Source organism: Hydra vulgaris, chromosome 08, assembly GCF_038396675.1.
Source record: "Hydra vulgaris chromosome 08, alternate assembly HydraT2T_AEP".
NCBI lineage: Eukaryota > Metazoa > Cnidaria > Hydrozoa > Anthoathecata > Hydridae > Hydra > Hydra vulgaris.
In genome coordinates, this window is record NC_088927.1 from 33,794,115 (window position 1) to 33,809,379 (window position 15,265).

General features: G+C 30.8%; 2 protein-coding genes and 2 non-coding genes across 4 annotated transcripts; 1 reads left to right on the forward strand and 3 right to left on the reverse strand.

Moving 5' to 3' along the window:
- Window positions 1–718: 718 nt before the first annotated feature.
- On the reverse strand, window positions 719–1,931 carry LOC136083263 (E3 SUMO-protein ligase KIAA1586-like). The gene is made up of 2 exons (XM_065802664.1): window positions 1,864–1,931; window positions 719–1,571 (listed from the first exon to the last, which is right to left on the reverse strand). Exons 1-2 carry the CDS (start codon window positions 1,929–1,931, stop codon window positions 719–721), a joined length of 921 nt encoding a protein of 306 aa, XP_065658736.1.
- Window positions 1,932–6,640: 4,709 nt separating this feature from the next.
- On the forward strand, window positions 6,641–6,713 carry trnar-ccu (transfer RNA arginine (anticodon CCU)). The gene has a single exon. It is a non-coding gene; the product is annotated as a tRNA-Arg (tRNA).
- A 519-nt stretch (window positions 6,714–7,232) lies between these two features.
- trnat-cgu (transfer RNA threonine (anticodon CGU)) lies at window positions 7,233–7,304 on the reverse strand. The gene has a single exon. It is a non-coding gene; the product is annotated as a tRNA-Thr (tRNA).
- A 2,185-nt stretch (window positions 7,305–9,489) lies between these two features.
- On the reverse strand, window positions 9,490–10,518 carry LOC136083264 (histone-lysine N-methyltransferase SETMAR-like). The gene has a single exon (XM_065802665.1). It carries the CDS (start codon window positions 10,516–10,518, stop codon window positions 9,490–9,492), a length of 1,029 nt encoding a protein of 342 aa, XP_065658737.1.
- Between the last annotated feature and the right edge of the window lie 4,747 nt (window positions 10,519–15,265).

The following is a 15,265-nucleotide window of genomic DNA, read 5'->3' on the forward strand; positions in this document are numbered from 1 at the left end:
AACCTATTTCAGTATTTTATGTTATTGGAATAAGCTGAAGCAGGCAATCAGTTAACAAAAAAAACATCACAAAGTAATGTAAGTACTCTAAGAAAATCTTACTATTATTAAACCATTTTAATAAAATTAGAATAAAAAAATTAAAGTACAAATAAGATTCTTAACCATAACAAAAATTAAATTTTTATACTTGAGCCGTCAAAAAACTGGCCTCTTAATTTTTTACGGAAAATGCAACAAATCAGGCCGTGTAATTTAAGTAGACCATGGCCTTATACATTTTTATTTTACCAACAAAACTTAAAAAAGAGTTTTCTCTACTAAAACATGTATGCAGTCTTATATATAAGAAAAAAATTTACAAATGCAAAATCATTAATTAAAGACATGCAAATGATGAATAACTATAAAATTATTATTTGCCAAGACCTAATTTTATGTAAAAATATAATAACAGCTTGATTCTTAAAACCTTTAATAGCAGGGGTGGGCTGTCAAATTTTGAACAACCGGCTCGCTATTATTTCAAAAAAAAAAAACGGTAAATGCGTACATTGTCTTCATTAATTTTTGTGCAGTATAAAATATATATAACAAAACAAAACATTTATTGCAAAAAAAAACTAAACAAAACATTTATTGCACAATAAAACTGATAAATTCCAAATTTAACATACATACACTCTGTATATGCCTAATTAATTAATTAATATAGAGTTCATATGCCTTGTTCATTTACAGAAACATCATTATTGTGCCTTCTTCTTACCTTTGTTTCAGTTGCTAACCTGTGATTCTGGTTCATCCAAGATTTAACAAAAGGAATAAAATCGAAATTTGCTATTAGTTTCCCCCAAAAAAAATTTTTCATTAGATTGGATATATGTTCCACAGTAAGGCTGGTTCTTAATTTTGATGCAATTAAATTCATAAGGCTAAAACCTCTCTCAGCTTCTGAACTGCTAATAGCAATTGTGCTTGCTATTTTTTTAGCCCTTAAAATTGAATTAAGTAACTGAACATTTTTCAGCTGTATGTTTGCATCTGCAAAGTCACGAAAATCATTAACATCTACTTTAAACTTTAAAATTATACATAATTTTCTAACCATGTCTTCACCTTCTAGCCATGGTGACATAATTTTATCTAATGACCAGGTAGAAGGATCTAAAATCTCGAAGAACTGCACTAATTTTTCATAGTTATCAGTGTCATTGTTTTCATTCTTATCCTCATCCATATTTATATGACTAGCCGATAAAAGTCTTGCTTTCATATTCTTTGCCACACTATCTAATAATTGCTCTCTGGGAAGAGACACAAATTTATTATTGTAATCAAATGGTATGCATTTGAACTCATTCGATGAAATTAAATTTTGAACTTTTTTTTCATAGATACCAAAATTATAATTTTTGTGTAGTTCTATAGCTCTTATTGTACGCTTAATTAATTGATCAGCTTTAAGTATGGTAATTTTTCTTGATTGTAGCGCATTGGATAGTATCGAAAATTCTTCTAAGATATCTATTATTAAAGCTAAATCTTCAATAAAATATGTATGGTCATTCCTGAATTTGATTTGAACTGGATAAAATGTTTATACAACGCTGTGTATGCTCTCCACACAACAGTAGCTGCTCGTAAGCTACAGGATGCCCAACGAGGTCCAAAAACGCGACCAATTTTTATTATTTCTAGGTTCAAATCACTAGAAATAGTTTCCAATTTGGCTTATTTTTATTTGACGGATGATATATTGCACATATTTTGTCCACAAATATTTTTAAATGATTTACTTGTTTAATGTCGCTTATGGAATCATCGATCGCCAATTGCAATTGGTGATTCAAACAATGCTACACGATTATATTTGGAAACACTTCAGTCAATTTTGTGGCTACTCCAGATTTTCTTCCTAACATTGTCATTTTTAACATTAACATTTTTTTATTCTCGTTAAAATTTGCATTCCCTTTATAATCTGTAGAAAACCAACAAATTATAAAAATAATAAAGTTGTAACAAGTAACGAAAGAAATAATAAAGCGGGCGATACCATGTGCAGTGTGCCGAAGCTTCACAACTTGTGACTCACTCACAAGCAAGAGCTAAGCATTTCGTATTTTACGTACGCACATGATGTGCGTATTGTGTTGCGCATATGATATGTTTGCAAGTGTGTGGCACATCAGCGCGATGTGCATCTTTTGCATAAACATACTATTAAAATAGCTTATTTTTGGTTTTAGGATTAATTTAACAAGCGGCTCGTCGAGTATCAAAAATTTTAACAACCGGCTCGCGCGAGCCGGACCGAGCCGGTTCCAGCCAACCCCTGTTTAATAGTAAATTTACCAAAAATGTGAACAAAAACAGTTCTCTTCGAATAAACCAATGAAGTACTTGTAGATTGCCAAGAATTAGTCGCACATATTCTGAATATGGAATAGCATACCGTAGACTAAAACTATGGTATACTTTTTAAAAATCAAATAGTATTTAGACAACGAATAAATACGGTAAAATCGTTAAACTCCTTTCGAATAAAAAAGAAAATTTTTTGATGAAAAATTTTGATTTTTTTGAATATAGCTAAAACTATATTAATACTACTTACTTTCTTGATTTATTGAAAATATTTATAAAAGTGTATTTTTTATTATTATATTGAAATTGTACATAGTAATTTAATAATCTTATTTATTTTTAACTTGCAAAGCCCTCATTGAGACTCTGTGAAAAGAGTGTGGTAACTTTAGTCACCCATATCTTCTTTGAGCTCCTGCTTGTTTTTTATAAATCTACTTTTTTAATGTTCACGTTTCTTTGTAATTATATTTTCTTATTATATGAACAGCAAATGATATATTATTAAAAAAAAAAAGATCCGGACATTCTTATATGGAATGTGATAAATATATGGTAAAGGGTTAATTAATAGCAAAACAGGTGGTATTTCATCGAACTTGATTAAATTGTACAGAAATGCTTGTAAAAGATGCACTCCATTTTATGTTGTGCAATTGATGCATTGCACATTCTCTGGAATTACTATAAAAGCACATACTTCAGTGGTATTTACGCTCTGAAATAATTCACATTGCTTCATTAAGCCATGTTGATTTCAAAAATTTCTGAGTCGCTGTAAGGAAAGTAGGTGTTTTTGTTAACTGCTGATTCCTTCTACATTTTTTTAGCTGTTTAGGTTTCTTTTTTTCTTTATGAAAAATTTGAAAACTGACCAGGTCACTTATTGTTTCAAAGACAATTTCTGTTAATATTGCCAATGACGTTACAGACCATAACAACTAAAACTGAGGAGAATTGCTAGAACATCCCGCGGGTTGTTCTAGCAATTCTCACAGTAATTTCCAAAAAAAATGAGACATGATTCTAACGTTATGTTTGAGGTGATTTCACGATAACGATAAATATAAAGGCACGGCATCGATAAAGCTTTACTAAAAATGATGAAGTATTAGAGTAATTTTATCAAACAAGTTACAACTATTTAAAGCTTAGCTTTGGTAGAGTGGGCCTGTAGTATATGTAACTTCGACTATTATGTTAATCCAGTACTGAATCTGCATTACTTAGTTGCTGATAGATATGGGATTGGTGCAAATATTTTCTTTTTGTCGTTAATGTACTCAGCTAACCAAAGTTTAATGAAGTCCAAAAGTACTGGATTTGTCCTAAAGAATTATGTTGCAGATATGAATTGAACAAACTTAAATATATTATCTACATGTTATATGATGAAGAACTTGCATATAACATATAGATGTTACAAAGCCGACAACACCGGGGGGCAGGGGGACACTTTTTTTTAGTTTCTAGTTATAGAGGAATTTTTTTTTTAATTGACAATTGTGTCCCTCCACTTTGAAACTCGTGCAATCGGCCCTGTGTTGCATGTTATATAGCATGTAGATGTTATTCGTAAGTTTGTCATTCGTATACACATAATAGTCATAATATTACTATGTATATACAAATATTACTAAAATTATTAAAATAATACAATTATTATAATATTTTTTAATTTAAACTCGATAAGACTAATTTTAATTCAAAATTCAATTTTTTTATGAGATACCCCAACCTCAAGATCTCCAAATACGTCGTAAAAGGCAGGGTAACAAGTTCTATTTCTAATAGAATTAACGAATTTAGTCTCATGCATTTTTCTCTTCGATCTTTTAATTAGTTCAGTTTTACTTGCATTTGTAGAGGGGCTGAATGAACATCTCGATTTGCATCACAAATAATTTTTTGAACTGTGTCAAGCTAAACCAATTTGATTTGAGATTAAATTGGTTTTTAAATTTAATTGGAGGTTTAATTGGAGATTAAATTTCGTAGGATTACTCGAACTGAGATCTTACTAAAGATACATAAGCCAATCTTAAAAGTTCCCTTGATAGAACTCTAAGATACCGTGACACTTTTCTTTATTATTTTATTTTTTTATATGTGGAGTCAATGTAAGATGTTATTCACAGTAATTTCCAAATTCGACTGCTTTAATTACACAATTGTAAACCGCTATCAGTAGTCATCACACAGTTTCTTTTCACGACTTTTGAAAACTATAACCTGTGTATTAGATGAATTTATTGAGGCCATAAGATTTGCAGAATTCTTTAGTATTTTTGAATGTACGTACTATTTTAGTTATTAGTTTGTACGGGTTCAAATCATTCTCAGAGTGTCTGATATCGTCAGCAAACTGAATTGCGAAGGTTTTGGAGGCATTTAGAAGATCTGTAACATAAATATTAAAAAGCAAGAACTAAGTTCACTTCCTCGAGGAAGTCCGCTAGACACTGCTATTCATTAGGTGGTACAGTGGTTTTCATTAATTTAGACGCGCTCATTTTTTTTTACATATATATAAGAAAATACTTAAAATAAAAATAAAATAAAAGTGCTACTGCTATGTTTGATACATAATTTAATAGAGGAAGTGAAACTCTATTATAGAGTACCTTAATTTTTTTTACAGGATGTTTATTACTCATTCTATACCAATTAACATAAAAAAGTTAATTGATAAGCTTGATTTTATTTTATTCATAAATTTAGACGCGCAATCAACAAAGTCTTATTTTTTGTTAATTGATAGTTAATTAGTAGTTTCCCCTCCCCCCCCCCCCCTATATTTTTCATTATTAGGCCTAAATTAATTGATTTTGTCAAAAAACCTTATATAAATATGACTTACTGGAATTAGTTAATCATTATTTAATAAATTAACAAAAGTTAAGTTAGTTTTGCACTAAAAAGACGCGAAAAAAGGGCAAAAGACGTATCACTCAAGGTGAAAGATGGCAAATTATTGCTCACATCAAAGAAGGAACCAAAAGTAATAGAGAAATTGCTATGTTAATTGGAGTTTCTGAGAAATGCGTTCGGACAACGATGCAAAACTTTATTCACACTGGTGGTGCCAGCGAGAAAACGAGGTCAGGTAGACTCTTGTCAACCACCAGAAAGGACGATAGTGCCTTTTTTAGAGCTGTCAGAGCTAATCAAAGAATTTTTTACAAAGAATTGACCACAGAATTCAATACAACGCAAAATACATCTATTTCTCAAAGCACAGTCCGCCGAATACTTATCAAATACAAGATTGGAGTCTATTCTGCTTTGAAGATACCGCTCTTGCGTCTATATGATAAACAAAGGAGACTAAAATGGTGTCGTGAAAGAAGGTATTGGACAATAAAACAATGGAAAAACATTATGTAGAGTGATGAGAGTAACTTTGAGCTTATCAATCGTAAATCTAACATAACAGTCAAAAGAATGGCTCAAGAAAAGCATCACGCCGGGTACATTAGATCGACTGTACAAAGTGGAGGAGGCTCGATAGGAATCTGGTCATGCTTCAATTAAAAAGGTTTTGGTATGTCCCAAACATACACCGGAAGAATCAACTCCAGAATATACGTAGAAGTACTGGAAAACAACTTAATTCCATCAATTGACCTGCTTATGCTCTATGATAAACCATGGAAACTTCAACAAGATGGCGCTTCTGCACATACTGCATACTATACAAAGTAGTGGTTCAACGATAATAATATCAAGACAATACCGTGGCCTCCATGCTCACCTGATTTGAACCCGGTTGAAATCATTTTTCGTTAAAAAACTAAAAATTTCTATTCTCAAATATGAGTGCGTCTAAATTTATGAAAACCACTGTATAATTTAATTTATATTGAGATGATAATAAAAACAATAGATTAAAGATTTAAATTAAATTTGCCTTACAATTTTCAGATGATTTATTGTTTAAATTATTTAAGTATTATAAAGACATAATAGCATTAATTAGTTAATAGCATTTTCATTTCAAAGTAATCATTTTTAAATGAAAAAAACACTTGTAAACCATCCATATTATTCCATATAATTTTGGTGCTTTTTACAGGGAATTTAAGGTTTGTTTTCTCTAGTTTATAATGTTAACTAAACTAAATTAAAACTTTTAAAGTAATCCATAAAAATTCTATTTTTCACGTGACACTATTCTAACGAACAATTATTTTTGTTTGAATGACAAATAATATCATTAAAAATCAAAAAATTATGTATAATATTATTAAATTTGTTAACAGTGTATACAGCCTTCGTGGCCTAATGGATAAGGCGTCGGCCTCCTAAGCCGGAGATTGCGGGTTCAAGTCCCGTCGGAGGTGCATTGTTTTAATCGACAAAAATTTGTTATTTTCAATAAAACTTTTTTATTAATTTTATTGTAATTCGTAATATAACTTTTTTATTAAAAATTATTTTAACACGTTTTAAATATTAAAAAAAAAGCTATATTAATACGTTTTCGCTACACCAATAATGATAAAAAGCTATCAGTTTATTTAAAAGATATTAGAAAAAATTGTTTTTAACTCAAAAAAAAATTATAATTTTTAAGTTTTTAATTCAAAAAAATAAGTATTTAACTATTAAAATTATTAGTTTTTTTATAGTTAAATACTTACAAGCAAATCGATGACTTGACCGAATCGCCTGATGTAAGCTAAAATACGAGAGGGCTACGAAAGAAATCCGCAAGCGATAAGAGTTTTCTGTTATAAAACAATTAAAGTATTGCCTGAAAAAACTTGCATACTACGAAAAATTTCAATTTTTAAAGTAAATAATTGAGTGTAATTACGTAAACGTAAATTTAATGAACGTGCAATTAAAAAGAAATTTGTAGGCACAGACGAGGATTGAACTCGTGATCTTCGGTTTACGAGACCGACGCCTTACCACTTGGCCACTGCGCCGTCTGAAATTCGTGAGTTGACAATTTTTTTTCAATTTTTTAAAAAAGTATCAAATACTGAAGGTTTAATTTAATGGAATTGTAATAATACAACATTTTAACATTTTAATATATATAATATGCTGAAGATTTAACATATTTATTTTACTACATGTTTAGTAAACTTTAGAATGTTGTCCGTAGAGAGAATAAATTTTTGTAAAACAGGAAGGAGCAGTAGAGAAGCAAGGAGCAGGAAGGAGCAGTAAAGATCAGAGCAAGCCCGGCGTGAAAGGGGAATGTGTGTGTGAGGAGGAGGGGTATCATACCTCCATCAATGAACTTTTTGTTCATTTAGTTGGCAAACTTGACCCTTTTAGACAAGTCAGTCGGCAAATTACAAAAAACGAGTGCCTTTTTTTTTAGTCAGCAAAAATTTTAATAGCATACCCCCTCCCCACATGACACCTACTCGCACTGGCCCTGGATCAAAGTTTGGCGCTATTTTTTTCTAAAGATGGTGAGCACGATAAGCAATACAAAATTGACGGAAATTTATGTCACAAAAGGTTTATTTTATTTTATTTTAAGTGCCTCAAGAAGTCCTTACGGTCTTATCACAGAGCTCCGCAGAAGAGTATTTGAAACTTTCAAATCCTTTCAATGAAAGGAAGTTCACGCCTCCTTCTTTACCACGGATCTGTAGCTTCTAAAGAAAGTTGAGTTACGGCTTCTCAATTATATTATATTTTTAAATAGTTAAAAAACTATTAGGGTAGGTTAGTGAATTATGACCACCCTAAGCAAAAATTCAAACCTTTTCAAAAATAATTATGCCGAGATCCAAAATTTTTGCGAATAAATAATTTTTAGGGGTCATTTCTCAGGATTCACTAAAATATTTGGGCACTTTAAATTTTTTCTTAAAAACACAGAGGTTTTAAAAAAGTAGCAAAACGTTCAAAAGACGTCTTTTTTAGGTCTCGTGCCCACTGGGTTATCATTAAAAGATCAAATTTTAAACTTTTTATTAAAAGAATACTACTACTTTGTTTTTATGAAGAAAAAACTTAGTTCATTATTTTTTCAATTTTATTAACTCAAACTTTTAAACGATAAAAATACAAGTTAATTAAACTACAGAAAGATATTTAATATGGTTATAATATTAAAAATTTTTACTAAGTTTTGTTTTTATTCAAAAAATCACGGTAATTTTAGGACTTTAAATTTGGTAAGTTCACTAAAAAACACTGGATAATTTGAGCATGCTAATATATTTTACGAAATTGGTATCTTTAAATCAAATCAAAAATAAATGTTCCTACCCAGCCGGCATTTGGTCTATAAATTTTTAGGACCAAATGTCGGCTATGCATTGCTTTCTAATTTTATTTTATCACCAATCTAAATCCGATGACTAGCCTCTGCAACTTCTTCCGCTAACTGTAAATAACAATATAATAAAAATATTAAACGAAAACAAGCCAGTAGATTTATATATAATTTGCACAATTACGCCCTTTTCAAACCATTACTCCGGAAAATTAAAACTCTTAATGTTTGTGAGTTAAACCTGTTTTAAAACTTTTTATTCATGTTTAAGGTGGTACAACACCAAAAAAACTAGGAAACTAGAAATTTTTTTGAGCTTTTCAATTTTGCATAAAATATGTGTCAATTTAATCAAAGAACGTTTAGCCAAAGTTTCAGAGCTAAATAATTTATTTTTCTTTAGATATGAGCATTTTATTAGAAATTGTGTATCTTTTTTTCCTTAGCAACGGAGATACTAAATATTTAACATGGTTGTTAGGGCATTTTCTCCCTGAAAATAAGCTCAATTTCACTGGAATCTTCAAGCTTTGTAAGTTTGATGTCACTTCTATGTTTTCCGAAATGAAATTCAATTAAAAGTCATTGTTCTTAACCACTAAACACGTTTTGTAACAGTTAACAAATTTGAAAGATTTGGAGTGTTGTTGTTTGTTTACCCCTTGGATTTATATTATATATATATGTATATATATATATATATATATATATATATATATATATATATATATATATATATATATATATATATATATATATATATATATATATATATATATATATATATATATGTATATATCAGGTAACCAAAAAAGTTCGTGCGGTTTTTCCGTATATAATAAAAACACACAAAACGACAAAAGTAAGTACATTTATTCATCAAAATAGTCACCATTAGCATCTAAAACCTTTTTCCAACGTAAAACAAGCTTATTTATTCCACTTCTAAAAAATTCTCGGTCCTTTGAATCTATAAAAGCTTTTAACTCCATTTCAACCGCGTCCTGGTCTCGGAACTGCTGTCCTTTTAAATGATTTCCCAGGGAAAGGAAAAAATGGAAATCAGTAGGGGAGAGGTCTGGCGAGTATGGTGGATGAGGCAAACTCTCCCAACCAAGGCTTTGGAGCTTGTCCTGAGTCACGCGAGCGGTGTGCGGTCTCGCGTTGTCGTGGAGAAGCAGAACTCCTCTCCTGTGCACCAGTGCAGGCTGCTTTACAAGCAACAGGTCGTGAACTCGTTGCAGCTGTGCTGAGTAGACCAGTCCAGTAATGGTTTGGCCTGTTGGGAGCAGCTCGTAATGCACCACACCAGCTGTAGTCCACCAAATGCAGAGCAAAACCTTCCGCTCGTGGAGATTGGGCTTGGGTGTCTTTGGGATGGGGTCATCGGGGGACAACCAATGGTAGCAACGCTTGGTATTGTTGTACACAATCCATTTTTCGCCGCATGTCAATAAACGATCAAGAAAAGGCTCAACATTGTGGCGTGATAAGAGTGATGTGCAGATCGTAAGCCGTTGCTTCTTGTTGTCGATCGACAATTTGTGCGGAACCCACCGACTCAGCTTCCACGCTTTCCCAATCGCATGCAGATGCAGGCGGATGGTTTCAACACTCACAGCAAACCTCACTGCAAGTTCTTGGCAAGTTTGGCTGGAGTCAGACTCGACAGCGTCCTTCAGTTCATCCTCATCAACCAACAATGGGCGTCCAGAACGCAGCAGGTCTTCGATGGACTCATCTACCGAAGAGAATCGCTGAAACCACTTCTGTGCTGTGCGTTCACTTACTGTACCTTCTCCAAATGCTGTGCAGATGTTTTTGGCCGCTTGTGTTGCATTCCTTCCAAGTTTGAACTCGTAAAGTAAGCAAGATCGAATAATTGTTGGTTGGGTTGCCATCCTTTCTTTACACAAAACCTTTCCTGTAAGCTCGTTACAAGCCTACACTATATATGCAGCAACTGCGCGTGACACACGCGTTCTATTACGCAACAAAGCTACTTGCCTTGTGCGATGTGGGTGTTGTAAAAAATGCTAAAAACAATTTAATTACCAAAAACCGCACGAACTTTTTTGGTTACCTAATATATATATATTTAAATTAAATTAAAAAAATGCCAAATAAACAAAATAGTACTAGAAAGAAGAGCAGAAAATGGAATGGGTTTAAACTATCTGATATTCTCAAATCAAAACCTGTAGATCAGGAGATTTCTTGTGTTAGCTCAAGAAAGTTAGATGTATCGTTCAGCTCGGATAAATGTGAATCTGACGACTATTTTATACTTATTAACTTTTTATTGTTAAAGAAATTAATTGCACACACTGTTTGTCCCAATTGCTTTATTGGAAATTTGTTAATCAAAGATAATGTTGGTTCTCGCATGGGCTTTTGTCATTTACTTGAAATGATGTGTACAAAGTGTAACTTTTCTAAAAATTTTAAAACTTCACCAAAGTCAAAGAATTCTTTAAACACAAATGAGTTTCCTATTGATACTGTTAAAAAAAGAACTTTCATCTCTAGAATCACCATATGAGATCAACCTGCGAGCTGTCATCAGATTGCGAGAAATAGGTGCTGGTCATAAGTCGATGAAAACTTTTTCCTTCTGTATGAATCTTTATTGTTTGTCGTCTAATGGCTTTAATAAGTTAAATAAAGCTGCCATGTTAGTATACAAAATTGCTGCTGAGGAAAGTATGCAAAAAGCTGCTTTTGAAACCAAATCAATCAACAACTCTCTTGAAATGAAAGAAGTTAGAATTTCTATTGATGGTTCATGGCAAAAGCGAGGTCATAATTCGTTGAATGGTGTTGTAACTGTTGTTTTTAGTGATAAATGTATTGATGCAGAGATATTTACCAAACATTGCAAAGGATGTAAAATGTGGAGATCTAAAAAAGGAACTCCAGAGTATCAGTGTTGTTTAGGTTGATCACCAGTGTGAATCGAATCACAAGGGTTCATCGGGTAGTATGGAATCTGTAGATGCTGTGGCTATGTTTAAGAGATCTCTACAAAAAAATAGGTTGATATATAAAGAATATCTAGGAGATAGAGATACATCTTCTTTTAATGATGTAATAGTAGCAGATCCTTACAAAGAGTATGGTATTATGCCTGTAATACTGGAATGTGTTGGACATGTTCAAAAACGGTTAAGAACACGTCTACGAAACCTTGTCAAAGCTCAAAAATGTACTAAAAAACCAATATCAGGCAGAGGTAAACTCACTGAAAACTGCATTAATTTAATGCAAAATTTCTATGGTCTTGCAATCAGATCTAATGTGGGAAACTTGTATTCAATAAAGAAAGCATTTTATGCCATACTTATCCACTTCACTGATTTTCCTGATTCCAACACATGCCACCAGTTTTGTCCTCGTGGAAAATATAGTTGGTGCAAATACTGGGCTCTAAATCAAAAGAATTATAAACCCAAATTTACCATACCTCAGTGGATAAAAGATTTAATTCTACCAATAATTATAAATTTACAATCGAATGAACTGTTATCAAAATGTTTAAATGGAAACACACAAAATGCTAACGAGGCACTTAATGGACTTATTTAAGCTCGTGTACCAAAAAGAGTTTTTGTTTCTAAATCAACACTGGAAATGGAAACATATTTAGCTATTTTAGCATACAATGATGGTGCAAAGGGTGTTATTAGTGTTTTTAGACATTTTGGTTTACATGGCAAGGTATCAAATATTTAAGCGACCTCTAAAAATAAAAAAAGGATTAGTCAAATGAGGTGCAAGTCATCAGAGAAGGAAAAAAAAAGAAGAAAAACTCTTGGAGCCATCAAAAAAGGTCACCTAGATGAGGAGAAAGCAAAAGAATGTAATGACAGTTATGTTTCAGGAGGATTTTAAATTAATATTGTAAATAATATATCAAGAATTTTTCAAAGCTGTTTATCTCAGTTCGCGTTTTTTTGTTTTTACTTAAACTTCAAAACACAATTTCTTAAGTTAGCATTGTTCATTTGATCTGAAATTTTCAGTACTTGCTCGAAATACCTATAAAATTCATTTAACAGATGGATTTTTTTTTATGATCAGTATTTTTTTTTTTAGTCGGATCTCTCTAAAACGTCAAAAAATAAATAAAATATGAGGAAAATCTACGTAACTCATCATTTACTTTGATATTTAAAAAATCTATCTGTTAAATGGAATAAAATAGTGTTTAGAGTAAGTGTACAAAATTTCAGGTAATATGATGATGGCTAGCCTTAAATATTATGTTTTGAAATTTAGTCCAAAAACGCATTTTTTGATAATTTTTCTGCCATTATGGTCCTAATGCTAATTTAAAAAAATTTTTTTTTTTGCTTTTTCTAATTTAAATCATTTGAGTAAACTGCATTTAAAAGCATTTTTTTTTTTTTGAGGTTTATTTCATTTTTTTATTTATCATATTTTTATTATCAATTTCATATAGAGGATCTCATCTATGGAACATAGTTCTTGATGAAAATATGGAAAGAATAACCTAATGAGTATTTGTAACTTGTTTTATGTAACGAGTAAATTTATCTTATCTTGTAAATTTATAAGAATTTTGTAAAAATATTTTACGCTTACTATATTCAATGACGAAATAATAATAATAATTATTAAAAAACACTTCTAAAATAATTTTTATACCTTTTTTATATAGTGTATGAACTAAACCAAACAAGTTTTAACAAATAAAGCATCATTTCGGGCGCAGATTTCATCCCCTGAATTTGAGTGCAAGTTATAATAAAGTATATATATTTTTGATTTTAGCAGAAACGTGCGAGTAAAGTGTTATAAGTGCGAAAAAGATTCGCATAAGATTGTTATATCCCAATTTTGACTTTAAAAAATTCAAAAAACATTTGAATACAACCATTTTTTCTATTCGTTCTATTAAAAACCAAAAAATCTTAATATTTTAAACATTTTATGGTGTTACTGGTGTTATGTCAGTGTAGCAAAATTAATAATCACTGATCACCATACCACTTTGTACTAGTTATTAAAAAATCCATATTAATTTTATGTGAAAAAAAGCAATTGGCTATAAAAAGTGATGCTACCTATCCTTTACTCTTTATTGATTCTAACTTTGTTCAAAGTAATCTTAAAACTGAAACAAATAAAAAACAATTTTCTGACGTTTCTTTTAAAAAAGAAGTTAGTTCTGCAAAACATGTCACAATCCAATCTAACCTTAACTTTAAAAAAGATAATGCTTTTATAGAATTGCCTTTTCAACCTTCAGTATATTCTAAAGTATTTGAGTCATTACATTCCAACTTAAACTTAGTTTTTAAGTTTTTTCAAGGGTGGAATAGTGATGTTATTGATTTTAAAATACATGAGATATATTGTGTTTTACATAAAAGGTCAATCCTTTCGTTTAATGCATTTCTTTCATGATATAACTTTAAACTAATGTTATTGATTTAAATAATTCTTGTTTGAAACTTCATTCTGATGACCAAAAAAATGTGTTCCAATAATCAAAACAATAATATTTCTTGGCTGAAATGATTTCGTGCACATCGCAATGATACCAAATATCCTGATATTGGGGAACTTTCTACACAAAAATTTAGAGTAGGCAACTTTATAGAGCTTTTATTTTTTATTATTGATGGTGATGGTCAAAGATGAGCTAACCATTTTTCTTCAAATCCAAAAAATGCAAATTTTATATCAAAAACTACCTAAAACCAACTTACTGATTCATGTAGGTAAATTTAGAGGGCTAGGATATGATGGTGCGGGTTTCACTACAGTGAATATAAAAGAAGTTGCTTCTCTAATAAAAGCTCTTAATCATAAAACTACTTTTTGTTCATTGTCAAGGCCATAGACTTAGTTTAGCTATAGCGGTTACATAACAAGTTCAAAAAATGAACAATTCTCTCGGCCATGTAAAAGTAATTTTTTATTTTTTTAACTTATCTCCTAAGTTTAGTAACTGTCTCAAAATCTATTTAAGTCCAAACCAGTAAAAATTAAATGATACTTGCCGAACAAGATGGATTCAAAAGCTGAGAGGTCTTGATGTTTTTTTTTTTTTTGATAACTTTGTATCTTTTATTCATGCTTTAGAGGAAATGGAATTGCTTCCAAATCCTCTTCTTTTTTAAGAACTGCTTCCAAATCCTAGTATTTTTAAGATCAATTACTTTACGCATTACTAAATGCATTACACTTGTTGTAATGCATTTAGTAATGTGGTTATAACTACACAGTTAATGGATATATATATATATATATATATATATATATATATATATATATATATATATATATATATATATATATATATATATATACAGGGCCGTACCGAGCCAATTTTGCGCTTCGGGCAAGAAAAGAAATTTGCGCCCCCTCTTCCCCTCCCTTCCCCCACCCCCCCCTTAAAAAAAAAAAACAAAAAATGATTTATTGATCACAAAATTTATCACATCAAGTTATAAGTAAAATTTGTCATTAAGGTTGCACAAACTTTAGTTCAATGCCACTTTTCTGGCTTTTCGTGAGGCAAATTCTCTTCAAAATCATCAAAATCAATGTTGTTTGCCACTTCATTTTCAATTGAAATTATAGCCAAACTAGACAAACCTTCTTGGCCAATTGTTGACC

Coding starts and splice junctions, on each gene's coding strand:
- LOC136083264 (XM_065802665.1), bottom strand. CDS start 10,518: ATGGCAACCCAACCAACAATTATTCGATCTTGCTTACTTTACGAGTTC.
- LOC136083263 (XM_065802664.1), bottom strand. CDS start 1,931: ATGACAATGTTAGGAAGAAAATCTGGAGTAGCCACAAAATTGACTGAA. Junction 1,572..1,863: donor GTGTTTCCAAATATAATCGT/GTAGCATTGTTT, acceptor AATCAAATTCAG/GAATGACCATACATATTTTA.